Raw genomic sequence first — 27,503 nt, forward strand, 5'->3', positions numbered from 1 at the left:
TCTATTGAGCTTTCGTTATGCTCATTGTTTAAGTTTCTATTGAGTATTTTCATGAGTCCTACTGAGCTATTTAAGTTATCATACATGGGTGCTTTTATTAAGCTCTCTCCTAGGCTAATTTGAGTTTCTCTTTAGTCTACCTCATGGATTCCATGGAGTTGTATAAGCGGTGCTAGAGATGTCTCCTAGATTCATTTGCGCTTACTTTATGAGTCTAACGACCTTTCACTAAGCTCGCTTAGGCTCACTTCATGGGTCTTTCGAGCCTTTATTAGGTTTGTTTAGGCTCACCTCATGGGACCACCGAACTACCATTATGCTTGTTTAGGCTCACTTTGTGGACCCACCAAATTCTTATTAGGCTCTCTTAGGCTAACTTCATAAGACCATCAAGCTACCACTAAGCTCAATTAGTGCTCGTCTCATGGGACCATTAAGCTACCACGAAGCACGCTTAGGCTCACTTCATGGGTTCGCCAAGTTCTAATCGGCTCACTTAGACTCTTTCATAGATTCTCTTAAGTGGGCAAATATTTACCCACAATAAACGTAAACAAACCTATTAGATATATTTGTAATTGATTGATAATACATACATAAAGTTTGGTTATTAGAACTAGAGGGACAATTATTTTTTTGTATAAAACAAATTAAAATCAAATAAACTATGATCAACATCTAAATATAGAACATTCTTAAATACAATAAAATTGAATAAAAACATATTTATAAAGTATATCAAAATTTCATATTTTATCCGTACATTAATAAATGATAAAAATTTATCGACCATAAAATGCGAAATTTTCACGTACTCTCTAATTTAAATCAAAGTTAAGTTTTTCCAAAATATAAAAAATAAAAACAAACCTAGCTTGCCTATTATGATTCTTATAAAACAAACCCCTTACCAATTATAAAATACAAATCGAAATGCTTTGTACTATCATTTTTCTTTCTTTTCCTTCTATTTTTTGGGTTTTTTTTTTGAGAATTTGTACCAACATGTTTTCTACATACAAAAGACTATTAATTATTTCAAGTACATTCAAAGGAAAAAAAAAATCAAATCTTTTGCGAAACGAAACCATAGACAAATCCCACCAAACCCTGTTCCATCGTAAGATTTTGAATAATTCAACCTAATACACAAATACTTTTCAAACCATATTAAACTTTGAAACAAATCTCTTTATTAAATAATAAAATAACATATATATGTTGGATGATATAAAATTATTATTTCCCAATGGCTTCTTAAATTTCGTCGCTCGTTTTCTTGACAACAAAGCAAATTAGAATTTCCCTTCCAAAAACAGATAAAAAAAAGCTGTAGTTATTATAAAAATAAAAAAAGAAAAAAGAAAAAAGAAAAATACGTATTTAGGTCTGAAATTTCCCATCCAACCCTTTACCAACGTATCGGTACTTTCCCATTGATTCCACCGCCTTAACGATTACTAAATCAAACACGTAAATTAATCTTAGCCGTTGATCGTTTCCGGCACTTCTCAATCCTGGCCGTCCATTTCATCTGTTTCTCCTTTAAAACGATAAGAATCCCATCTGTTTTTCCATCTTTCTCCATTGGAAACCCTATCTTTCCAAGCTTCTTTGATTTAATTTTTCGCAGATCTAGCTCCGTCTTCTTCTCTGTCGACGTTTTGAAGTTCGTAGATCGATAGATCTGGTGTAGATCTACACGTTGATCGTGTTTTCTTGTCTATTCGGTCTATGTTGATAGGTTGCGGTTGTTTATTCCGATTCAAACCAGTTCAACATCGTCTGATTTATCTTTTCCGTTCCTCTTCTGACTGCGGTTCTCGGTTGTTTTATGGTCGTAGATCGAAGATCTGCACGGTGATTGCGGTTTCTTTCCGATCTAGCCTCTGGTGACGGATTTTGGTCATTTCTTTTGTTGTTCTGACAGGTTCAACACCAGATCTGACTACTCTTCTTATTGGATCATGTTCTGACGACGATTTTTTGGATTGTTATATTGTTCTTTATCTTTATTCATGGTGCTACATCCATTTCTACGACGATTGAGGAAGTATCGTTCTAGTACGGATAAATTCGGGTTTGTTTCTTGATATTGGTTATTTGCTTAATTATTATGCAACGAAAGGCGTCTCGATCTGTTCGAACAGGTTTGGAATCAGATCGGTGGTGGATGCTAGTGGAGGCGATTACGCGTGGCGTTTATGCTGGAGATGAAGCGGCTCGGTGCTGTAGATGTAGCGGATTTCATCTGGAACTTGTCCGTTGGTTAGATGTAGCAGATATGTGGACAAACATTCGATGGAAGCTGTATCATCTTGTATCATAGTTATGAAAGCATGGGAAAGAGTAGATGAGTGATTGTGGATGTAAAAGATATCGGGATTTATCCTCTTTTTTTGAGGTGGATGAATTCTGGTAGCTCTTTGTCATCCGGCCTTTGCCATGACAGGTGCGCTTGCATGGCAGGTCATTCATAATAAAAAAATAGTATGTTTTGGTTTTGAGGGGAGATTGCACGGGGATTGCCCGGGGTCTCCCCTCACTGTGGTCTGTTTTCCTTCTTGCTCTCTTTCTCTCGTGCAACTTCAACCGACAGAATCACTTCTATGGTCATAGCGTTTGACCTGATCAAACCCGCGACACACAAAGGTACTCGACTTTTCATTTCAGGCTCGTAAGAAAAAAAAAGCAATCCTACAATTTAAATTCGTTAAGCAAAAAAGCCGTTATGGAGAGAAAAAAAAGAAGATTCTAGTTCGAATAGTTCGTACTTATCATCATATTACTGAACTCTCAAGTTTATCATTAACAGAAACGTTTTCGGTCCTAGTATCGTTTTTCGAACTTGTTTTAAATCAGTAGTAATGGTAACTTTTGGGAATTTTCGAATGACAGTTTTTGCAATATGAGGAGTACATGTCATTTCTACAATCTTAGCAAAGGTAAAGTAAAAGTTTACATGCAACAATTTATACATTGTGAACTGTAGCGCACCCCGCCATATTCATATTATGTTTAATTTAAGTAATTATTTACGATACTTTTTTACAGAACTTCATAATATTGCTCTATATTTTTTCCCTACCAATAAAACGTACTTGATTAACAGTATATTCAATCTTAATCATTTATTCCTCTATTCTGCACTATATAATTGAAGGCTTCTCAACTAGTATAGGTGGTAGCGATCTCTCTTTTGTATCGTTTTGATATGTGATACTATGTACCGTCTGTTAATATCATTTATATGTACTATCCAACTTGGTGGGGGTTATATACTTGGTTCATGTATTCGTATTCCCGGCTATGTCGTTGTTAGTAGATTGTGTGGAAGACAACTTCTAATGCCGGCAACGTAGAGTAACCCATGCCTTGCAACGGCGACAGCAAGAGATGGAGACCACGGTTGGTGGGGGCAATTTAAGCGGCTCGGCTTGGGAAGAAGCTATGATCTTATGGTATTTTACTATATTTTTTGCTTACTTTGGATTCCTTCCACGCACTGCTATATTGTTTTGCCTTCGTGTTTTGAGATATCTTGTTGTGTACTTCTATTTCTAAGTGTTGAAGAAACAGTCCTAGGTTTTGTTTGGAATTTCCTTTTGAAGCTTTGATCAATTGGTATGAAGTCACGTTACAGTGTTGGTAATAATTGTGCGAAGTATCTTTTTTCAAGAGAGCCTCGTCTTGTAACAGTCTTATGGTTTACCAGTTTCAATATCTCTTTTTTTTTTTTACATAGAACTAATTCAGAATCATTCCCTGGAAGATTTATACATGATGGAAATTTGTCAGAATTTGTAGTTTGAATTATATTCTCACGTTGCGAGTCTTAACTAATTTTGCTATGAAGAGGAGCTCTGGAATTTCTTGTATTTCTAATTGTGAGGGATTTATTCTTTCCGTTTCCTTTTATTGTTTCGTGTTCATGATTGAAGGTGCTCTCTCGTGGTTATAACATAATTTCATGATACTATAATTTTGATATGTTGGAACAAGTTCTAACACATTATGATTGTTAATGGCTAGTCTTGTTCACTCGGTCATCGTTTTTCGCCTTCGGTTTTTCCTATTGTACTTTGTGAACATAAGACCCAAATGTGTTTGGAGAGGGAGATGTGTACAGTTTTCATTTATTTCACGAATTATCTTCTTTTGTATTAGTTGATATTTCTACCTTGAACGGTCAACTTTTTACCATAAGACTAATTTGTTCTGTTTTCCGATGATAAACTACTGTTTATGAGGTGGTCCCAAATGGGTCCACACAAAAATAAAATTTGATTGCCATAAAAATTGAAATTTGTTTCCTATCTTTAAAGTAGAATGTATTTTGATAATGTTATTTCTAGTGATATTTTTAATTAGGAGAATTGTCAAATTCTGTATTTTAACATGTTATATCTAGTGATATTTTTATTTAGAAGTGTTAGAAATTCTAAATTTGATTAAATTTTTACAATATATATGGTAAAACTTCTGAATTCTCTCTATAGTGATATTTTTAATCAGGGGAATTGTCAAAAATTATAAATTTGATCAAATATCTACAAGTCGTATGGTAAAATTTCAGAATTCTCTCTATGGTTGTTGAAGTCCTATCGGATCCAATAATTTTCCTGTAAAGGTTTTGATGTATTTGTCTACTTCAAAAATGTTTCTTTTTTAAGAATAACAAGAAAATTTATTTACAGTCTATTGAAAAAATCACTAAATGCAAAATATTTATCGCATTATATGTTTACAGTATTGAAAAACCCACTAAATATAAAATATTTGTCGCACACTTTTTCCATGCTGTGTGTTTTTTTAAATAAAATTTTCTATTTTTGACCAATTCTAAACCTCCTTGTATTGTTAAACCCAATAGGATTTTAACAGTTCCCAATCATAATTTCCCAACCGTTCTGTTGTCTGAATTTTATTAATAGATCTGTAAGCTCAGACAGGCAGAGCGCTCAATTTCTTCGGAAATATGAGAGGCTGATGGTTCGAATCCGTCCAGATCTGAATTTTTTATGTAGTATAATTTGTTGGAATATAGTTATTTATTAAAACGGCAAGTATAGCGTAGACCATCATCAACTTGATGGCCCTTTTATATTGATTGGTATTTTCTTAAAATATTCCGATGCCATTCTAATTAACTTTAGTTATTTTTACCATCGATTAGTTTTTATTTTAAGTATTATCCTTTATTTCTGCCCTCTCTTTTGATCTTTGGATTTGAATCCCCTGCCGAAACCGACCATGAAGGGCGGTCCACTGACGGGCCTGATCAAGGAGGGCGGTCCACTGATCGAACGGTTCTGTAATTCAAAATTGAAGGGTGGTCCACTGATTGAACGGTCCACTGATCGACTCTCTAGAATGATGTTCTTTTATTTATTTATCTTTAAATATTCCAATACGAGTAGCTTATAAGAATCACTGTATGTATCTTAACATAATTTTTATTTATATATTAAAGAACTCGTATAAGAATCCTTTCTTTTCTCACTATTGTTTAGTCTTTTTTTTATTTTATTATTGTTGTTCTCATAACAGTTAATTCATTAGATTTAGAAGATTATTAGATTTAGAAGATGGAGAACTTTCTCACAAAATTTTGGAAACTAATTTAAAATATATATATTTAATTAAGATTTCAGATTTAGTTAATAAAATCTGAAATTTAAATGGGGAGAATTATATTTATATTCCAAAAGAAATTTGTGGAAAGTCGGTTATTCGAATTTTAAAAAATAATAAAAGATAACGGAGCGATAATATTTAAAATGTTTATATCTTTTATTCGGAATATAACGTCTCCAAATATCGTGTTCAAATTGGTCTTTTCCTTCCCTTTCGGATAAAGTAATGGCCGTGATGACACGACGAAGCTTCCCTTCTAAATTAAGCCAACAAATTATCGCATTTATTCCTTACGTTTTAGCGATGATAATTGATCCACGTCGTTCTCTCTCTACCGTTGATCTTTCTAACAAACTTTTATCTTGGCCGTCTATCCCGTACCTTCCCTCCATAAAAGGACAACGCCTCCTCCATTCTCTTTGCATCGGCGCGGACTTCGTTAGGGTTCCTAATCTTGGATTCGTGTTTATGATCGGGGGTCAACGGAGATCTTGTTGATTTCTGTTCAACGTAGCCAGAGAATGGATCTGCGGACGTCTGAGGCCGATGATCGTTCCTATAGCTATTTTGTTGGGCGAGTTTGGCTGGTGGAGCCTGTCTGATGATCCAGATCTGCCAGGTACAACATCCCGATCGATTCTTTTTTTCTTTCTTCTTCTTTTTCTTGTTCTTCGTCCCGATCTGTTTTCTTGATTCGGAACCACGTCTTAGATCTAGGTTTCTGTATTCATGTGCTCGCTCTTTTTTTAAGCAATCTGATTTTTTCACGCAGGAGGAAACGATATGAAGTCGGATCTTGGATCTCTTCCATTCTGATCTCCTTCTGGAGCCGTTGTCGCTTGTTATCGTCGACTTGTTTGATATCTATACAATCATGAGTTTGTTTATCGTTGTGGAAGATGCGATTAAAGAGTCTGATGAGACCTTTTTCGTATTCGATTGAAGCATAAACTCTGTATTTTAATATAGAGCGCATCGGAAAGGATTAGATTAGTGTTGCTCTGGATGTGAAAGGTATCGGGAGGACTTCCTCTTTGTGGGGGATGAATCTTTATGTTTCTTTGTCATCCGACCTTTGCCATGACAGGTGCGCTTGCATGGCAGGTCATCGAAAAAAAATAAAATAGCATCGTTTTTGTTTTGAGGAAGAAGCCGCACGGGGTTTGCCCGGGGTTTCTTCCTCGCTGCTGTGTGTTTTCTTCTCGTTCTCTCTTACTCTCAGTTCGTCTATCTTCAACCGCCATCAACTGCTTCTTGGATTTCTCTGATTTCGCGCCGTTTAAGCCGAGGTAATTCCTGACGATTTTCTTGCATGATTAAACAACCACACGAGAAAGATAATTTATTCTCACATCTGCATCAATACTTAAACAATCATCTGCATCGATTCTTAAGTATTCTGGTTATTTATCTCCACAATTTCATATGTTTTCTTATCGAAATAACAAACACAACTATCGTCCTGTTTTCTTATCAACACGTATCGTTTCGAATTATCTGTTTTCATTTCAAAGATTTTAGGCCTGGTGCCGAAATTATTTCAAAAGTTTCCCAAATTGTTTATTGAACTCTTTCGACAGTGATTTTGATGTGCAAGATCATTTTGCCTCATAGATTCTCTTTAATAATATATTCATAACGATGCACATTTGTATTTTTCTCTTCCTCAAATTATATGTTCCTTCAGATAACATTGCACGTCATCTTGATATTTTAAAGCTTAAAAGTAATAAGTACAAGAATATTGTAGTGAGTTAAAATATATAATCTAATAGCGATTCTAAGTAATATATTATTTAAATCACCGTTCGTGGGTGCGTCCATTCGCGACTACTTACTAGACAATACGACTCTTCTACCCAAATCGACATATAGCTTTCAATTTGGCGCATTTGACTTTCCTATTCTTTTTCTTGCCAAGTATGGAGAACTTTCTTGAGAACAATTTGATGTAAAAGATTTGGTTTGTACTTCAGATGTTCCAGTGGTGTGGAAGTCCTGTAAGATTTTTCAGTATAGTAGTAAGTTTGAATTTGTATTCGTCTGTAGTTTAGCTTTGCTAGATCTTTGTTATTAGATGGGGGAGACATCGGCACTGCATGCTCGCTACCCAAGGTTAGATGCGGATATACAAGCTACTCGGCGGTGGGGAAAGTTTATTGCTCGCGGGTGAATGGAAGATAGAATCTGGAACAAGCTTCAACTGGTTTCTGACTGTCTTTGATTAATGAAAGGTCTTATATTATTTCTGTTCTTTACGTGCTTTTGAATTCAGCAATTTTTCACTAATTCCAAGTATCTCTAATGAAATACTAGAAATTTATTAGTATGATTACGTGGTTGGACCAATTCCCTGTTTAAGTAGGGAAGAGGTACACTGGTGCCAGTTTTCTTTACTGATTTGTCCTACCGAGGAATACTGTGTTTTGCTACTCCATATTCTATAGAAGTCCCTTTTTTTTTTTTGAAAGTTTGGTTTTTCATTTATGCTTTTGGTATCGTATGTTTTGTTGTGAAAGTTTCTGATTTTACCATCCGTTATGCAACGAAATTCTTGGCATTAGAACTGTGCATGATAATTTTACCATCAGCTACATGATCAACTTTTTGCCATTAAAAATATTGTAGTTGGGGGTTGTAAAGATATAAACTATTTTAGTTGGGCAGGGCATGATTGACAAGTATAGATTGTAAATTAGTAAAGCTGTAGCAAATACCAAATTATACAAGTAGGGACTTTGGAATCTTGTAAAATTACGTAGAGGTTGTATATTGAAGGATTTTGAAATAGTTTTGGTTGTAGACTTTAGAAGTAGGGCTGGTTAGGTATGAGCTTTGTTTATTTACCTATCATTGTAATATTTTCTGTATCTTTTGAGATATTACATCATTAAATTAGCTTTATTAGACTAAACATTACCATTAACTGCTCTGGAAATGGAAAAAAAAACAATAAAAATTACTGTTACAAACGAAACAGAGATAGCTTAATTTTAGAGAGGAGACTAACATTGCAATTAATATGACATCGAGTTTGTGGGAGATTTTTCTCTGGGAAGGTATTCAAATTTCATTGTCTAGGGTTTTGAACTTCAGACAAATGGTTTCGAACCTCTATGAATTTCGTCATGTGTGTGTTAAGTTAGGTTAGATGTAAGTTAAGTTAGGTTAGGTTAATCATCTCTTCTCTATTCTTGTAAAACTATTAATTAACAAAGTCTAGCTTGTTGCATTATGGATTTAAAATCTTGTTATTTACTAACAATACATAAGATTGTCATTATATGGTTCTGTTATTTTACGGAAGGAAGTACTTAGATGACCCTACTATAGTTTAGTTTATACTATATTTATTTTCGGTTGCACAAATCTTGCCGTCTAAACTTGCAGAAAAAGAACGGATTTTTTTATTTAGCTATTGTGTGTTGAGATGGAATAGCACTTGGTAAAGAATAGATCTGTAAGCTCAAACATGGGAGAGCGCTCAATATCCTTTACGGGATTTGAGAGGGTGATGGTTCGAATCCATCCAGATCTGGCTATCTCAAACGTCTTCCAAAAGTTGTATTCTTTTTTTTTTTTTTTTTTCTTTTTACTTTGTTACTTTGATTGTATTTATTCATCATGCAAGTCTTTTGTGTTAATGCTCAGCATAATACTAATTACTATTATTGTTATTTTTCTAATGTATGTTGTTTTGCTGAATCTGATTCTTCCTTTGATACATGAAGATCGAAGTTTTAGTGTTTGCTTGGGTCATTGTCACTTGGTTCTCTGTTGTTGTATTCGTGAACATTGGTTTTCAATTCTCTCCAAGAGTTGCTCATTATATTTTTTCGTGAACATTGGTTTTCAATTCTCCAATGCTAAAGTTTGTGTAACCAAGAGTTACTCATTATATATTTTTTTTTTTGGATTTCAGTATATATGTATTTGCGTGCATCCATTTTTGTTTTAGATGTTGACATGATGATTTTTAAGTAACTTTTTTTTTTTCTTAATTTGAAGAACATTTTACTTGAATCACTAATTTTCTTTAAAAGATTTTGTAGATATAAATAGAGTCGGTTGTTTATCAAGCTATTTATTGGACATGAATATAAAATATTATGACATACAAAATTGGTCCATAGATCATGCTTTCACTGCAAACACCCAACATATTTTCAAAGAAGTTTTATTAAGACACTGTGTGAATAAGAAAATAGCTTATCATTACATTATGTTTTGAACTTTTTAACTTTAGAAGTGTTTGATCCATCGAGTTAAGTTAAGAAGTCCTAATATTAGTAAGTTTGTGTTTGGTGGAATCTCAACGATGAGAATTGAGATCATTTATCTTTTAAAAATCTTACTTGATCTTTTTGAATATATTCTCATAAGACTTCACATAAGATTTGAAAAAGATTCAACCAAATTGGGATAACTCATCTTGATTTATATTTCAGTTAGAAAGTAAAAAGGAATAAAAATGGATAATTTATTCAAATATCGGAAAAAATCAACAAAATTTAAATCCAGAGAACTATTTTAACATATTCTAAGTTTGAAAGATGAAAACCTTTAATTAGGATAATGTATAGATGGGAGCCACACAGTCCAAATTCATTTCTTTTCCATTAGCAAGAGCCACGGGGTCAATTACTTCATGCTGTTTCATGCTCTTCTTTTCATTCCCACTCTTAAAATTGATTTAATAACAATAATAGTAATGCTGTTCCAAAGCATTTTAAAAAAATATAAACTTATTTTGACCAGTCGTGGTCTACCAAAGGCAGCCAAAATGGAAGAAGCCAAGTCCGATCGAATCTCTTTCTTTGACTTTAAATGTTCATACTACTCATTGCTCTCAAATCTCAATCTTGCAGCGAAGTGATCTATGTACGCTTTTTCTTTTCTCAAAAGAGTTGAAAATGTTTCGATATTGACTCGTGAGCTTAAAAATATTGATATGGCGTCAGTAAGTTATTTTGAACCATTTAATTTCTTTGTCAATGAAGAGAAACCGATAATATTTCTATGTTATTGTTACTTGGGGCTTAGCTGCATTTATTTCATGAGAAGCACGAGGTTCTAGATTCAAATCCAAAATCAATTAACTAATAAATAAAAAAACTCATCCTATGATTAGAGGAGAAAGAGCATAAAGTTAATAATTTTTTCAATAAATACATTGTTATAATCTTGTTGATCTCTCGTTTATATATGTTTGATTCATGGGAATGGTTTTCAGTTGTTTTGTGCATCGCTTCTCTTACTCGACGTGGACGAAGATTACAGTTTAACAAGAATAATTACAGCGGAAAACAAAAAGTAAATTGGACTGAAGCGCACAAGTTTTGCGTGAAACTCATTCATGTTCCGTTGCTTTCACTAAACACATAATAATAAAGAGAAAGTGGACCCCACCCGTTGAGAATTCTATATAAACCCCAAACGGAAATTCAGCCTCTTTTTCGCTGGCGAGAAAAATCGTGGCCTTCTGAGGTTTGTGGTTGCACCCACCGTTCTTCACCTGCTTCATTTTTCGAAATGAAGTAACAAAGCATTGAAGCAATGGATTCTCTTAATCATTACTATTTTTATTAAATCCGTCTTTGTTTTTTCCTGAAGAAGTTTTCACTTTCGGTTTCTTCATCCCTTTACTTGCTTGATCAGGTGAGTTTTCTGCAAAATTTTCTTCTATTTTTCTGTTTTTGTGTTGGAATCTTGCGATTTCTTGCTTCCACTCTACTTCTGTGTGTGTTTTTGGATGATTAAGCTTTAGTGTCATCTTGTCTGAGTGCTTTGGAGTAGATCGGATCGTTCCGACTTTTGCGTTGGTGATTGTTGAATTTTATCGGTTTTGACCCTAGGTTACTGCCTTTCTCTTAACTTTTCCTGTTTTATCTGTTTGTTCGTTCTTTAATCTTCCGGTCAACGGCGTTGGTTTTGTTGTTTGGATTTTGGACATTTGTGTTAAACTCTGATCCTGTGATTCTAGTTTGGTATTCGATTGAGTGAGTTGAAGGATTTGGATTGATCTCGTTGATTTTGTTCGTTAGATAGTTAGATTTTTCATTGGTATTGGCTGATTGAATTTAGATAGGGAATGCCAATCGATTTATCAACATACCGGAAGCTAATTTTGCAGTCTTAGAGTTTCTAGTTGTTTAGGATACGATTTATACCATCGATGGAATGGATTGTTTATTGCCTTTTCTGAATCCTAACCTAAGGAGGATAAAACTTATAGCAGCCTCCAGAAATTGAGCTGACAAACAAATAATTGTTTTCTTCACACTTAAAATCGAATCATGAAATCAATGAGAATTTAGTTTTCCTCTTTTACTGAATAGAATCGTAACAAGAGCAGTCGTGGAAAAATGATTCAATCAGACAGACATGTCCTCCAATAACCAATTCTTAGCAGTTTTTCACTCTTATACCCAAGGGAACAAATTTGTTATATGTTAAATCACTCCTGACCCAGAAGTTTAAAGAGAAATTAATTATATATCATCTTAACATTGTGGTGGGCCGTGGCTTCAAATAATTTATAATTTTTTTACGAAAAATTTATATTGTGGATAACTTTTTTTCTCTTCTTAATTTTAAATATATAAAATGTATATTTTTTAAAAAACTTTTTTCCAACTTATTTGTGGAGACAATAGAGAAATATCCAAGCCATGTGCTTTTAATTTGAGGATTTCAAATGCTTCTCATTTTTTGGAAATGATTTACATGTTCTCAGATAACCAATCGATACAAATTCTAGGTAGTCTTGCTTTTCGTCATCCAACAGTGTAAAATAGTTAGACAATGTGGCCAATTCGAATAATTTTGCTATTGTTTGTTCCTATTTAAACTCAATGTAGCAAACTATTTTAATGGTTAAAGGTTTCGTTCAACATTAGCATCTTGTTTTTATTTATTCTATTATGATCAGTATACGGTAATGGTGTTCTCCATAATATCTAGTCTGACTACAGATTTTCTTTGATATCTGTCGCTCAAATAGCCAGTGAAATGTTTAAATAATTACTTTGTTTGTAGATTATCTTGCTGCACATTGTGCTCCGTTGCTGATTGATATGTTTCGTTCAAAAAAACATTCTCAAAGTCATAATAACGGTCAGGACAACGATTCTACACAAGAAGAAGGGAAGGTACTAGTTAATTCAATTCTTATAGACAACAGCTTTCATTTTGTTAGATAGTGGCTCGGTATATATATATTCTTCCTAGTCTCTCGCATATCTTTGGAACTCTATCTATTGAAGTCAAACTATAGTTTGGGTGATATTTTCAGGGAAAATTAAAATTCCTAAAGTCTTGGGGTCGGTTAAAATAATTCCGTTCCATTGAAAAAATATATCCCATCTCAAACTTAATTTTCGTGCTATCTTGAAGGAAATTTTAGAACCAATTCTCATTTATGAAGTCCTGGACCGAATTCAGATAAATTAGGGCCATGCCTTCACACTTGAGCCTACAACGTCTACAAGGAAATATTTAGAACTTTAGGCATGTAGCTCTGAATATATAAAGACCAAAAGCATCTTGATTTTTAGCTTGATGCCTAAATGACAGAACAAATAATGCCACCTACCCCACCCAAACTAGTAATTTTCTTGAATTATTGATGCTATATGTACGTTTCTTAATTTCTGTCCTGCATCACCGTTTTTCTTTTAATGAGACGTTAATACGACAAGTTTTCAGATATAAAGAGCTTTTTCATTAGAAGATTGCCAAATTTTTAACTGAGATCATTTAGTTGAAGATAAAAAAAAAAAAAAAAAAAAAAAAAGGTTAATGACTTGAACTTTAGGACGCCAGGAACAGATTAGGGCCGGATCAGTTAAGGGTTGAAGTAATTTAATTCTATGTTTTTTGGAAGAAAGGTGACTAATTATATATATGTTTCTCGTACAGATCAATGAACTTAGAGCTGCTCTAGGGCCTCTGTCTAGTCGAAGTTCAAAGTATTGCACCGATGCATGTCTGAGGAGATACTTGATAGCTCGAAACTGGAACGTTGAGAAGTCTAGAAAAATGCTTGAAGAGACGCTCAAATGGAGGGCAGCTTACAAGCCCGAAGAAATCCGTTGGGTAAGTTAAATTATTAATTATATAATTTTGGATCCCTCATACATCTGTGACATACTTTTAGTATGTTGATTTTGGTCCTTGTAATTGAAAAGAATAGCTTTTTGGTCCCTTAAAGTGAAAATAAGAGGACAATCAATTTTTTAAAATGTTGATTTTTGTCCTTGTTATTGAATAGAATATCATCGTGGTTCCTTCAAAATGACAATGAAAGAACCAAAATAGTCCATTTTTAGAAGTTTTGGAGAAAAAAAATGAACATTTAAATAGTGCATGTACCAAAAAAATTTATATTGAAACACGGCTACATTGTATGGAATCAAAGATTGTTTAAGAAGTAATTTTAATTATCGTACAGGATGAAGTAGCATTTGAAGGCGAGACTGGGAAAGTGTCGAGAGCAAATTTTTACGATCGTCATGGAAGATCTGTGCTCATAATGAGACCAGGAATGCAGGTATGCGCTGGACCATCCATCAATGTTAATGGAACTCGTATTTCCATTATTACTACTTTTGAAAATTCATTTTCCTTTATATATAATAAATGTCAAATCACCGGATCCAAATTTTTGAGATCTTAAACCGAAAAACTTTGATTTGTTTAATCTTTTTTGTTATAGCAATAAAAAGGACAGTGTGAAAATTGGAATAGAGAAAGAAATAAGATATTTATCAAATTTTTCATGACTAAACTAAGGCATCTCAAATCCTCCCACCACTCATCGAATTTAAGAAAGAAACAATAACTAGACATTTTTTTTTAGAAAAATAAAAAGTACAAGTATAGAAGTGGTCCATTCATTTGCAAATTTTCTTTTGCATTAACTTTCTGATTTAATTGACAGTTGCTATTATTGAAATCTTTCAGAACACAACTCCATCAGAAGCTAGTGTGCGGCATTTGGTCTATCTTTTAGAGAATGCAATTCTGAACCTTGGTGAGGGTCAGGAACAAATGTGTTGGTTAATAGATTTCACCGGATTTACAATGAAAACCAATGTCTCCGTCAAAATAGCCGCAGATATTATCAATGTCTTGCAGAACCATTACCCCGAGAGACTCGCCTTTGCTTTCCTCTACAATCCCCCCAAGTTTTTTCAAGCCTTCTGGAAGGTATGTGCTCTTTAATGCCAATCACATACATGCATTCATACATTGAAATATTACTACTTTCTCTCAAAAGTTTCGTAATACTTCAACACAATCTATATGCATCTGAATACGTACAAAAAGTAATAGTATTTACACTAGGGATAAAGTTCAAGTGTGTTTTTTTCATCATTTACCCTTTATTAATTCAAATAGTCAGTTAATTTCCATAATTTTCTTTTCAAGTATCATCAAATTTAATATAGTTGTATTGCAAATTTTTCATGAATAAAATAACCGGTATGTTGTTGTTGAGCTGAGAGATTCTTCCAATTTGTATAGGCTATAAAGTACTTCTTAGATCCAAAGACATCTCAAAAGGTAAAGTTTGTAAACCCGAAAGACAAAGGAAGTGTGGAGCTGATGAAATCACACTTCGACATGGAAAATCTTCCCAGTGTGTTCGGAGGTAAAGCCACACTAGAATATGATCATCAGCAGTTCTCCCAGATGATGGGCCAAGACGAGCTCAAAGCTGCCCAATTTTGGGGCTTTGATGAGAAGGCCCACCACAGTGTTAATGGGCATTCCTCTGGCCCAGAAGTTGGACCTGAGCCCGTTACTTCAACTAACTAACTAACTAACCGGTGTATCTCTCCTGCCTTCCCTTTACAGCCATTTTGAAAGTTAAATAAACAATCAACTTCTCTTTAATGCAAAGGAGAAGATGTTTGGTCATCCGTAAGTAATAGTCTCTCCCAACCAACCATGAGAGACTATTGTTATGTTGTGTTAACTTATAAAGTAGAATTATCAAGAGAGCCCAATAATTTATTTAAAAGAAAATATGTTGATTTCTCTCTTGTATATGTCTCTCTCTGTAGAATAGAAGAAACTTACCATAATTTGTTCACTTTGTTCCATATTTCTCCATCTATCATTTATAATAAGACTATAGAGGGGACCCATATCTTTAAGTTTTGGCTTCCAATTACAGCCAACTTCATATATCTTAAATTCCAAGTCAGATTTTTCTGGCCTAACTTTACCTATTAAAATGTCAGAGTCACCTTCCAACTTGGACTTGTTATTGTTGTTGTTATTATTATTATTATTATTATTGTAATTATCACTCTACTTAACTCCGTACATCAAACGCTCTATGAAAAGTGATGCCATAGACTGATATAGCTCTTGAAACCATTTCAATAGGCTACAACCGAAACGGCCTATATGTTAATTAATTATTGATATATTTTAAAATAATAATAATAATATAAAAATAAAAATAAAAGATAGAAAGGGAAAGAAGAAATTGAGTGAAATTTTTAGATTAAAGTTTCCATAACAATTTGATTGTTTTTCTTTTCATATTTTTGAAGGGGAAAAAACTAATCTATATTAGACACGGATTAATTTACGTGTAAATTTATGGTCAATTAGACTGCTACCTTTATTTGATATAAATTTTTATTTTTAATATAAGATTTAACATGGAACGATTCTACCTTTGATCAATTTATCCCATTTTACAATTCGATTTATCCCAATTTACAATTCTTCTTGTAATCATGAATGAATGTTTTACATTCAAATCTTGAAAACTATATATATATATATATATATATATATATATATATTATCTTTTTTTACATGTGCATACTAATTCTAATAATGAAAGAAGGTACTTATTTTTTACTAGTTTTCTAGAGAATTTGAATATGGAAATTGCTCAAAATAGCTGATAAAGCACTCTTTTGCTAATTGTCAGTTTTTCCTACATATGGACAACACTTTATTTTTCTCTTTCAATTTAAAAATACCATCTCCTTAGTTCAATAAAATTCTCAAGTCATCATTCAAATTTCTTCAAGCCGAAAAACACAGCTAGAACCAAATAATAAAACCCATAGCAAATGGATTTGTTGATAAACACAAACCCACTTCAAGTTGTAAAGGCTCAACCTATAAATCTAAAATTCTTATGGAGAGATGAGTTGGTAAAAAAATCTTCCCCATATTTTTTTTAAATTAAAGACCTTTTTTAGTACAAACACAGAAATTTGAAGAAGAAACGTTAAACTATAATATATTAGTAATTCAGATAAGTTCATTCACATATACAGGGAGAAATAGCAAATAAATGGATAGGTATATTAACTCATGTACCTCCCCATTTGATGAGAAGATGGTTTGTTTGGATCAAAATTGAAGTACCCAATAGTGTATTGAACTTGATTTTTTTGCACAATGAAGAGTTTCATTTCCAGAGAGCGAGAGCCAAGAACAAAAGAACAAAAAAATATGTGAGTAAACAATCATATATATTTTATGTTAAACTATATGAATATCTCTACTTTGGAATTGATTTTAATTATGTTCCTGAACTTTAAGAAAAAATTATTAACTACGGGACCAATGTGTATTCTATTTGAAAAAAAAATTAAGCTAGAAGACATAATTGAAATGTATTTTTATATAATTTAGCTTCTAATTATATTTCATTATATTGGGAGACTACCTTCATTTTGGCCCGTTGGACGATGATAATTGATTTGATTCAGAGCTCACTGGAATAAAGGCATTCATCTACAAGCTGACGCAGATTTGGATTTTCCATTGCAGCTGCAACTCTTTCTTTGTCATTTAGCTGCTTATTAACTGTTCTTTCCCACCAAAAAAAAAAAAAACAAACGGTTATTCGTTTTGGTTCTAATTATATTATTCATATAAGTTTACTTAAGCTACATTAGGTGACTCTTTCATTTTCAGTTTGATGTTTTTTAAATTTATGCTTAGTTTTTTTCTTTAATAACATTAGTAGAAAATAGAGGCAATGATGTTTTTACAAGCTTAATTACCAAAAACAAAAAACTAAATGATTAACAGACTTACCAAGCATGACATTAATAATTTAAATCAAATTTCTATTTCTTTCCAAAAAAATAAAATAATAACTAAAATGTAACTGCTTAACTATCGGTTCAATCCAACCAGTTGGGTAATAAAACGAATAGATTATTAATACCGTTAATAAGAAGTAATAATTATCAAATATTTAAGGCTTCTAAAAAGTTGATCACTGATATCATGATCTTTTCTCCTAGTGGTATTTTGGTCTAATAACACTTTAGAATGTTTTGATCTCACCTGAGTCTTCATTTGCGTGTGATCCTGGAGACACTTTGATGTCAACCTGCAAAATCCATGATAAAAAAGAATGTGGTGGACAAAACATATATATATTATATATATATATATATTCTAGAAAACTCAACGATACAACTAATCCTTAATATAGAAACTCCTAACCATTTGCCCTTTGTTCTTGATTTTAGAAAATGATGCCTATTTTCTTTCTTTCTTACCGTGGTTTATCAAACTTAAGTAGAAGAATTGCATTATTAGCCAAATTTCAAAAACAGAAAACAAGTTTTTAGATTTCAATTTTTGACTTTGGTTTTTGAAAACATGGGTAAAATATAGACATCCCGGAGATTTCTTTTATGTGCTTTCATTAACAACCAAGAACAATAAGCTTCTCCTTAGTTTTGTTAAATGGTAACTGATATAATCCATCAAGTCTATAAAATAAGCCCCAAAAGAAATCACCTAAAATTTACACCCAAGCAGTCCTTAAATTTATCCCCTAAACTTTCAATTATATGTCTAACAAATCTTTAACCTATTCAATAATTCTTTTATTAAAATGTACAAGTATATAAGATGTACAAGTATGGAGGAAAAGGATTATAATAATCCTAGTGTTATGATAATTCTAGTGTTATAATAATATGTGTTTGGGTGAAAGGTTATTATATATGTGTTATGGTAATATGTGCTTGGGAGGAGAAATATGAAATGTAGTATTATGACAGTATGTGTTTGAGGAAGAGATTGTGATAGTAGTGTTATAATAATATATATTTGGGGAAGAGTTATGATTGTAGTAATTTAAAAATTAATAATAGAATTTGGATTGAGTTATTTGGGTAGGGTAATGTAGGGTTGTAAGAAAGTAAAAGAGAGAATAATACAAGGTTATTTGGGGATTAGGATAACTCTCATACCCATTTATCATAACCCTTGGATCAAACACGGTTTGGCCCAATTCCCTAACCCTTTTCTCCCTAAAACCCCACCCCAAACATACCCTTGAGTCATTAAATTTTAAATTTTATGTTCATAAGTTAGTAAATTTTAAAACAGGTTGGTTAAGGACCTAAATTTAAGGAGTACTTAAAAGATTCAAGACCGAAAATCCGCAGAATCAGACATTAATTTCAAAGTTCAGGCACCTAAAATCGAGAATGCAGAGAACATTAATTTAGAAGCCACAATTCCATCAGTATCTGGTGATTGCATTGCATCAAGTAGAGTGGAGAAATGAAATTAAGAAGCAGTACTTCAAAGTTTCAAGTCTATAGCTAGAGAAAGGAATGTGAATTGACCTTGTAATGTGGAGGAAAGAAATGTTTAAGTTTCACTCTCAGACAGAGTCCAATCACAGTCGCCATACTACAATGCTGAATAGTCGGAGTAAAAGTTATCCTGTGAGAAAAACACTAATTCAGCAAACAATTTAGGAATTCAAAGCGGACGGCATATCGATCAAACTTAAGCTACACTACAGATCCTCGAGGAGTGTGTCTGTGCAAGCCATACGATTATTAATCAATAATCTCAGATTGTCTCTCAAAATCAAAGAGGCAGAGGAAGTAAAGGAGTTGTTTCAGTTTAGCTTACAGGATACGCCCTAACTTCTCATCGACAGTGATCGATTCCTCCGAGAGAACACTAAGCTGCTCTAACGAATACGGATGCTCCGGATCTCTAATATCCCTCACGAAGTGTGTCAAAATTAAAGTCAAGGACAAGAAATTTACAAATTGACAATCAATACCAGATTCCAAAAGCTCAATTTCCACAAAATCATCCAAAAAATTACCCGTTCGGTCACAAAGAAAGCGCTAGAACATTCTAAAAGAAAACAAGAGAATCCTCCAAAAAAACATACAGACAAAACGGAATCTAATTAACTTCGTAATCGGAATTAAGCAAGAAACCACAGCGAAAATTGAAGTTCAAAGAAAATGAAAGGAGAACTCAAAATTGAGTCAAAACACAAAAAATTAAGAAAAGGATATCGTAGATTTCAAGAGGATCAACAGCGTCGTCACCGTGGAAGTCTTCCGAGCGAGCGATCCGCTCCTTCTTGGCGTGAACCACCGGATTCGCATTGATAAGCCCCAGCGTCATCTTCTTCTTCTTCTTTTTCTTCCTTCTTGGTGTTTCGGTGAACTTCTAATGACAGACTAGTGGGTATAAACTATATAAACTAAACAAGTTTAAACTTTAAACATGTCCGTGACCGCTGGAAATAGCGCGTGACAATCCAGTAAGAGAGAAGCACGTAATGGTGATTAGTATAATGGGTGACGTAATGGTATATGACTGTTCAGTAAAAGGTTCTAATTTCGCCGCCCTATTGTTTCCCGCTGATTGTGTAATGTAATAATGTATGCCCGTGACTCCCCCTTCATTACTCATTACTCTCTTCCCATAATCCTTTTTTTTATTTAAAGGGATTATCTTTGTTTCTTTCTTTATTATTTATTCTTAATATTTAATTTCCATTTCGCATCTTTCTTTATTTACTATTTTTTTATTAGAAAAAAATGTTGGTTCTTGTATTCCGTGTGCTTTTAATGATTTTCATTCCACTTAAAAAAAAATCAGAAAGAAACTGATTATTTAATTTTGTATATATTCTTTTTTTTTTTTTACTATCTATGATATTTTCTCTTTTTGATTTTATGTATTTTTTAAAATCTTGAATTTGTTCCTTCAAAATTAATCTTATTATGTAATTTATTGAAAAAAAGTAATCTTATTAGGTAATTTTTTTAGTAAAATTATACGGCAACGAAATTTCAAATCTTAAATTTATTTGACAGAAAGGTAGAGTTCCAACTTTATTTAAACAAATAAATAAACAATTTATATTTTGTTAACACGTTGAGATGTTTGTTTATCACTTGTATTCTGTTCTTTATTTTCGTAAATGTTCTAATGAAATTATTAATTGACTCCACGTGTCCATGTCATAAGAAAATTCGATACCAATATGCCCAATTGAGAAGCCATTTTTCTTTTTCTTTTTTGGAAAACGTTAAATTAGATAGTAAATAAAATTCTTTGCGTTTTTTATTTAAAAAAGAGCAAAAAATAAATAGAAAACAATGCTAAAAAAAGAAAAGCAAAATAAGTAGAAAACAATGAAACCGAGTGTTTATAGATACTTTCTTTAATCCCCTTAGAAAGTTAGTCCAAACATGAAAAGTTTCCTAATTTCCACATTAAAAGATCAAACTGTTTTTCAAAAATTCGAATTAGCGGCAAATAACTCTTCAACAAATATTAACGCATGTATTAATTAGATTTACCGACAGATTAATCAACTTTACAATAGTATTTACTTCTCTTAATGACGCGTGTATAATTATTATGGTACGAGAGCAAATTGTTTCCATACACATCTAAAATTATCATTGTTACGTAGTACACAAGATCTGATCTCTAAGGGTAGATTTAAGATAAAACTATTATTAAAATCGTGTATTAAATTACCTAAATAAGTAACAGAGGAGTGTTTACCATTACAGAACTGGATATAATCTTCACACGGAAATCTTTAAACATGTACTGATTTCATCGACACGAAAGGCAAATTCGTACCAACAGGCAAAACACAGGACTCCAGAGCTCAATCTTTCCCAGAATCAAGCAGCATTTTGCTAAAGCTAAAATTAAGGAAGCGTTTATAGCAGTTACCTTCCTGGCTGAATTACATTCATATGCCAAATCCTCGAAAGAGAAGATCTGAGTATTCAATTTCAAAGAAGCCCTCGTCTTCTCTTGTAGTCGCTAACAGTTAGTGTCAGTGCATGCCGCCTACCATCATTCTCAGGGACTTGACGTCCAACCGTGGCTTCTATCCTTTGTTTCCTTGCTAAGAACCCAGCCTGCGCTCCGAGGGCACCACCGAATTTCTGAAGCATCGCCAGCGATATAGGCAGCTCGAAGTTGTGCAGCGAGTTTGACTCCGTCCCTCCATCTACAGGAGCGTTAGTATCGACCAACTTTCCAGCACCAGCAGCAGCTTCCAAAGCCGCTGCGGTAGCTGCCATTCCAGCATCTGAAGTACCACCAGCTCCAGTTCTAGTACTCTCCAATGCAGGTGTTACAGTGTCACTGTTTCCAGCTGCTTCAGCAGCTCCATTGGCTTCACCAGCATTGGAAACATAATAATTCCTTGACCTGGTCCATCTCCTTGAGAAGGGATCGTAACCAGCCTCTCCAGCTTTCAAATCTTTCAGAGGCCTTAATTCTGATGCATTTTTGAAGTTCTCCACCCTATTCTTCCTGTTCATCTCAGCTAACCGAATAGCTTTGGCATCTTTCATCTGCAACCTCCTGGATGCCTCTAGTTGCTGCAGTCTTCCTTTGATCCTTTCCACCTCAGCTTCATCGTTCTTGCTTACTGCTACGTCCATCTCTCTCCTCAACCGGTCCTTCTCAGCTGCAATATTTAACGGCCTTGCTGAGGCAGATTTTTTATCCTGCAACATCTGCTTCACTGTGGCTGCTGAGTAGACAAAGTTGTTGACTTTCTGTATAGCATCCTTCTTTTCCAATACATCCTGCTTGCTCAGCATCCGACCGCCAGTTCGCTCTACCTCCTTAACCCATTGTTTATATTCATCCTCGAGTGGAGCAGAGTCTGAAACCATGGCCATCTGCCACCTGGCGGCAGAATTTTCATTTCCCCAAATAACATTAAGATATTTATGCGTGATTTTGTTCTCTAGTTTATACTGACGGTCAGGTTCTGTAGCATCAACATTGCGCACCAAGCAGAGCCTATAGATAGGCCCAGATCTTGATCTCCCAATTCCAACTCTCACAAAGCATCCAACTATCAACTCCTCAAAGAATGGCTCCATTAACCATTTTGCAAGCTTTGATCTACGAATAGTAATTTCCTTGATATCTTCAAATGTTGGCCCATCTGACCCAGGCATGGATCTCTCATCATCACTGTCAATCATTCCACCATCTCCTGTAGACCCTTCATCATCACTTTGAAACCTACTTTCACTTTCACTTTGGCTTGAGCTACTCAAACTAGGAGCAGTGAAGGGCTTTCGTTTTGTCGGCGAGAACCGTCGATTATTTGAATTTCCTCTAGATGCATCTCTCAGCTTGCGATGGGCCTCTGGGTCCTGCTGCTTCAACCTTTTTGCACGCAATTCATTTAAGGCATCATCTTTTGCAGCTGCTCTATCAGCTGATCTGGCCGACGATCTAATACGAGATGATGGGAGAGGTGGAGTCTCTTTCCGAGATGGGGCAGTCTTCCCTTTATCCATTTTAGCTCTCAAACTTTCATATAAATGCTTATCGTTCTTCTTAGATGCTCTGTCTGACAGAATCATCTCCCTTTGAAGTTCAGACATACCAGCAAGCTTGCGCCTATCATCGTCATCTTTGTAAAGATCATCCCCAACATCAGATTCATCACTGCTGTCACCCTCATGTTCTGAACCAACATCTTCGTCTTCCCCTTCTTCTGGGCTCCCCCCATCATCATCCCTTTCAGTAGGATCTAACCTCTTCTTCAGAGGAACCTGAGATCCAGAGGGCTTCCTGCTTGCATAACCACGCTCATCATCTGAGTCATCATCCCTAGAGTCACTTCCACCATCAGAATATGAACCTTCACGTTGCCTTCGCGATGGTGGATGAGAGTGTCTATTTCTCCCTCCTGCATTAGTTCTTCCAGCAGCTTCAAGAAGTAAATTTTCTAAATCTGCCATGTTTTACAGCCTCAAACACCAAAATCTGTGACTTCTTTGACTTGCCCTCCTGTCCTGAAAAAATAGTAAAACTATAGTCAGCAACTTGCAAATCAGAGAATGAATCAAGATGTTCCAAGGAAACATAAGACATCTTTTCACATCTCAATTCAAATGAAACACATACAATATACATCACCAGAAAAAATAAAATAAAGATAATAAAACCGACTACCGAGAAACTACAATTTAAAACTGGAAACGGAACAGCTGGTTAAGATTGGCAGTAGAATCTCATCAGAAGTTATGCGAAATATCCCCCTCCTCAAGGTTACTCAAGTCAGAAATCAATGAATAGTTCAATAAATAGTCAGTCAATTCCAATAGAACAATGGTTGGGGTGAATCAGAACGTGGGTACTAAAAATTTAGGAGGCTATCTCTCTGCCATAAACTAATCTCAAAATCTCCTAAATTTCTCATGACCTTACCATATTCGTATACATAACCTCCTGCCCAAGGCTAACAGAACAAACTCCTCTCTCGTACTCATAGTTTGCACTCTACTTACTGACAATAGCTACCTCCACAATTTTGTAATACTTAAACTAACTTATATGACTACTTTTGATGTCAAACGTGATATTATATATTGTCAAAACTCCTAGGAAGCCATTACAACTTCAGTCATCATAATCCAAAAGAGGTAAAAGGACAGCAGCGTCGTCCACTACTGGACCCTCAACCTCTAACTGACATAGCCACACAGGTAAAGTGGTTTCATTCCACCAATCTTGACATTTTAAAATTATTCTTGTATGAGATGGCATTGCACCCAAAAATTGAAATGTCACTAAGCCCTGAAACCTAAGCAGATCAATCTTTACCAATCCCTTTATGTCTATTTTTTTCTTGTTGATCCTAGTAAAAGAAAGATGAAAGCCATTTGACAGCAGTGGGTGTCCGAAGTTAAGATTATAAGAAAAAAAAAAAGTAAAAGCAAATATGAGATGATCTCATAAAACTAGCGCAAGGATTATAAAACCTCCACATTACCCCCAGGCCCCAACAAACTGGATCCACTTAGGTTGAGTCAGATCAGGCGTTTATAAGATATGTTGGACTTGAACCTGTAAAATCATCGCTCTGGAAGCTAATTTTCGCCTAGTTTAAGATTTATAAATTAATGTCTCCTACACAATCAATATGATGGTCATTACAAATCTCGAAACTTCATCAATGACAACGATGAAAAACATCGGCACAACCCCTACCTGCCCAGGGTATACAATAAAAAACACAGTACCAAACAAGAATGTTATCAACATTTTTAAAATTAGAGCACAGGACAGGAGATCAAGACCCGTGTTCGTACAAATCTCGGAACTTAAGGCATGCCACAAATTAAACCCAGAAATAAAATATAAAAATATCCAATATTAAGAGCTATAAAATCAACGTGACTAACACCCAAGCTTCAAGGGGAGAAAAAAAAACAGTCTCTAAGTGGAAATCAATAACACCTCAAGGCACAAATCGAAGGCGATACGACAGTCATGAGCGACCAAATGAAAGTGCTATCAAATCATAGAGACAGGCAGGCAATTAAACCGTAATATGCAGCGAATTAATGATAAAAAAAATCCAGAATCCAAATATTAAAGATGCGTAATTACCTTGAAAGAACACTTGACCTTAAACCGTTGAAAGCCCTAGAGAGAGAGAGAGAGAGCTTGATTGGGCGAGGAAGAGATAACGAGTGAGGAGGTACAAATGAAATTGAATCTGATTTGAAATCTGTATCGTCTCAGACAGAAAACAAAAACCCCGCCCAAAATAGGTTAGATTTGGGAGGATTGTTGATTAAACACATCCCAATTTCACCGTATTTTCAAATGGGGAATTGAAGAAAGGAAAAGTAACCCGACAGAAGAAGAAGAAACTGAACCCGGCAACTGAGATAGGGTGGAGTTGGAGAAGAAAGAGTGTGGACTTTCGAAGGTTCGACTGTGGCGACGAGGTTGTGCCGGCGTAGGTTTTAAATCGGGTTGTGAAAAATGAAAATGCTGTGTGGCAAATGGGAAAGAGAAGAAATAAAAGGAGGGAGATAAAAGCAGAAATCGTACAAGTAGCGCCTTTTTTCTTTTTCAATATATAAATAAATTGTTGTAAATGTGAAACTCTTTAAAATATTTTAAAACTATAGTAAAGTCCAAAATTCTAATGGGAGTGATAAAAAAAATCATCCTCTAAACTATAGAGAATTTTTATCCTTTTGATATAAATTAATTGTTTTCTTGTAATCTCTTGTAAAATATTTGTTTATTTTGATATAAAATATCAATAACAATTGATACACGATGTATTTTTAATCTATTATAATAGTTAAAATCGCCAAGATATATTATTTAAACTTAATGAGTTTTAACTAGTAAATCCGTAATAGATTAAGTTTTAAATAATTAACATAAAAACACATTCATTTATTTATATCTTGAGTATTATAGTAGGATTGAATTTCATATCAACTATGGAAGCTACCTTTTATATATATACGAATTTGATGAAATAATACATATATTTAGCTATGGTTTGCCAATTATTGATGCATAGTTTGTTGGTTTTTAAAAAGTAAGTTGATAAACATGAATTTCTTAGTTTGACGCTTAGCTTCCTATTAATACTTAAACGAAATCATATCAAATTTTGAAGTTTTGTTATTGAATTTGGAATTTAACTAAAAGTTTAACTCATATTGCATATGTTAAGTTTAATTTAAATAAATATAAAACAAAAAAAATATATAATTACTGTGGCGAAAATTTTTAAATAAAATTTTTTAACATCTTTTCGGACTTTGAGTGAAGGGACTCACGGAGCGAAAGTACAAGTTTGTTAACGGTCATTCGAATAACTTCAATATGAACTTAACTTATACTTATCTAACTCAATCTTGCACACACATATATTGAGTTAGAAATTTCGAACTTAGGTTTACATTTTGTTTACCTAAAAAAACCTATACTTTAAGGTCCCAACTTTAGAAGAATTATTGAATTTTCAGGGTTCTAACTTAATAAGAACAGTTGATTCCCTTTTATAATTCAAACAACCTACATAAAAAAAGCTTTACTTTAAGGTCCCAACGTATAGAGTAAATAATTTACTTTTCATGGAGAGTTTTCAATAACCTACGAAATCTTTATGCTCCTCTGAGAATTTTGAATGAGTTATCAAAGTTTTGGAAAAAGAAAAAGAAAGATGATTCAATGTGGGAACCATGGTTTTATATGATTTGTTCCGTAAATTAAACTAAGTAAACTACGTGAGACAAGGGACAAAAATACAAGTGTCTCGTAAATTTCACCTAATTAGTTGGACAAATCCCATAAAACCGAGGTTTTTGTCATAAAAGCTTACTTGGTCAACTTTCTTGCAAACTCATACATACATACATACATATATATATATTCCCAACAATAAGTTTTATCTTCATTTGCGAAACGTTTTGCTTGTTTATTTGCTACAACGTTATTTTGGAATGAGGATGAACGAAACTACACAAGCGGTAACATAGGAGTTTTAAACATGAGAGACAAATGACAACATAATTTTATGAGACATTGGGGGTTTGGATCATAAACTTTGGGTTCTCGTAAAGTTATTTTATCAATTATTATGTAAAATATTCACGACAATTTTACGAGACATTTGATACAATACAATATTATATCCAACAAACGTGAAATCAAAACTTAGGCGGATGCGAAATCCTTTCCCTCGTTTTCTTGAAGACGTATTTTACAACTTCTTTTTAACTTTT

At 33.7% G+C, this 27,503-nt stretch overlaps 3 protein-coding genes and 1 long non-coding RNA gene across 9 annotated transcripts; 2 read left to right on the plus strand and 2 right to left on the minus strand.

Annotated features, from left to right (window-relative positions):
- The first annotated feature begins 1,280 nt into the window (after positions 1-1,280).
- On the plus strand, positions 1,281-8,107 carry LOC103494383 (uncharacterized). Of its 4 annotated transcripts, XR_007822205.1 has the most exons (4): positions 1,304-1,744; positions 1,845-2,652; positions 2,899-6,256; positions 6,410-8,107. It is a non-coding gene; the product is annotated as an uncharacterized LOC103494383 (long non-coding RNA). The 4 variants fall into 4 exon arrangements; XR_007822204.1 differs by having other exon boundaries at positions 1,569-2,652; XR_538639.3 differs by having other exon boundaries at positions 1,570-1,744; positions 1,845-6,256.
- A 2,980-nt stretch (positions 8,108-11,087) lies between these two features.
- Positions 11,088-15,800, plus strand: LOC103494385 (uncharacterized). 2 transcript variants are annotated; one of them, XM_008455518.3, is made up of 6 exons: positions 11,088-11,295; positions 12,676-12,788; positions 13,558-13,734; positions 14,090-14,188; positions 14,602-14,847; positions 15,166-15,800. In XM_008455518.3, exons 2-6 carry the CDS (start codon positions 12,714-12,716, stop codon positions 15,457-15,459), a joined length of 891 nt encoding a protein of 296 aa, XP_008453740.1. In that variant the 5' UTR covers positions 11,088-11,295; positions 12,676-12,713; the 3' UTR covers positions 15,460-15,800. The 2 variants fall into 2 exon arrangements, with proteins under 2 accessions (XP_008453740.1, XP_050943151.1); XM_051087194.1 differs by lacking the exon at positions 11,088-11,295 and adding an exon at positions 11,473-11,492.
- A 1,085-nt stretch (positions 15,801-16,885) lies between these two features.
- Positions 16,886-20,153, minus strand: LOC103494387 (protein AE7-like 1). The gene is made up of 6 exons (XM_051087195.1): positions 19,970-20,153; positions 19,570-19,674; positions 19,275-19,374; positions 17,974-18,019; positions 17,345-17,484; positions 16,886-17,056 (listed from the first exon to the last, which is right to left on the minus strand). The coding sequence occupies exons 1-5, from the start codon at positions 20,080-20,082 to the stop codon at positions 17,384-17,386; spliced, it is 465 nt and encodes a 154-aa protein (XP_050943152.1). The 5' UTR covers positions 20,083-20,153; the 3' UTR covers positions 16,886-17,056; positions 17,345-17,383.
- A 1,260-nt stretch (positions 20,154-21,413) lies between these two features.
- Positions 21,414-25,798, minus strand: LOC103494388 (protein RTF1 homolog). 2 transcript variants are annotated; one of them, XM_008455521.3, is made up of 2 exons: positions 25,357-25,798; positions 21,414-23,751 (listed from the first exon to the last, which is right to left on the minus strand). In XM_008455521.3, the coding sequence occupies exon 2, from the start codon at positions 23,700-23,702 to the stop codon at positions 21,720-21,722; it is 1,983 nt and encodes a 660-aa protein (XP_008453743.2). In that variant the 5' UTR covers positions 23,703-23,751; positions 25,357-25,798; the 3' UTR covers positions 21,414-21,719. The 2 variants fall into 2 exon arrangements, with proteins under 2 accessions (XP_008453743.2, XP_008453742.2); XM_008455520.3 differs by having other exon boundaries at positions 21,414-23,756; positions 25,357-25,797.
- Between the last annotated feature and the right edge of the window lie 1,705 nt (positions 25,799-27,503).

Source organism: Cucumis melo, chromosome 7, assembly GCF_025177605.1.
Source record: "Cucumis melo cultivar AY chromosome 7, USDA_Cmelo_AY_1.0, whole genome shotgun sequence".
NCBI lineage: Eukaryota > Viridiplantae > Streptophyta > Magnoliopsida > Cucurbitales > Cucurbitaceae > Cucumis > Cucumis melo.

Bases quoted from the DNA above. Each gene is read 5' to 3' on its own strand.
- LOC103494385 (XM_008455518.3), top strand. From the start codon at position 12,714: ATGTTTCGTTCAAAAAAACATTCTCAAAGTCATAATAACGGTCAGGAC. The intron at 13,735-14,089 runs GTAAGTTAAATT...ATTATCGTACAG, and splicing joins AGCCCGAAGAAATCCGTTGG to GATGAAGTAGCATTTGAAGG. The intron at 14,189-14,601 runs GTATGCGCTGGA...GAAATCTTTCAG, and splicing joins TAATGAGACCAGGAATGCAG to AACACAACTCCATCAGAAGC.
- LOC103494387 (XM_051087195.1), bottom strand. From the start codon at position 20,082: ATGACGCTGGGGCTTATCAATGCGAATCCGGTGGTTCACGCCAAGAAG. The intron at 18,020-19,274 runs GTCAATTCACAT...TGGATTTTGCAG, and splicing joins TCTTTCCTCCACATTACAAG to GTTGACATCAAAGTGTCTCC. The intron at 17,485-17,973 runs GTGAGATCAAAA...GGGAAAGAACAG, and splicing joins ACACGCAAATGAAGACTCAG to TTAATAAGCAGCTAAATGAC.
- LOC103494388 (XM_008455521.3), bottom strand. From the start codon at position 23,702: ATGGCAGATTTAGAAAATTTACTTCTTGAAGCTGCTGGAAGAACTAAT.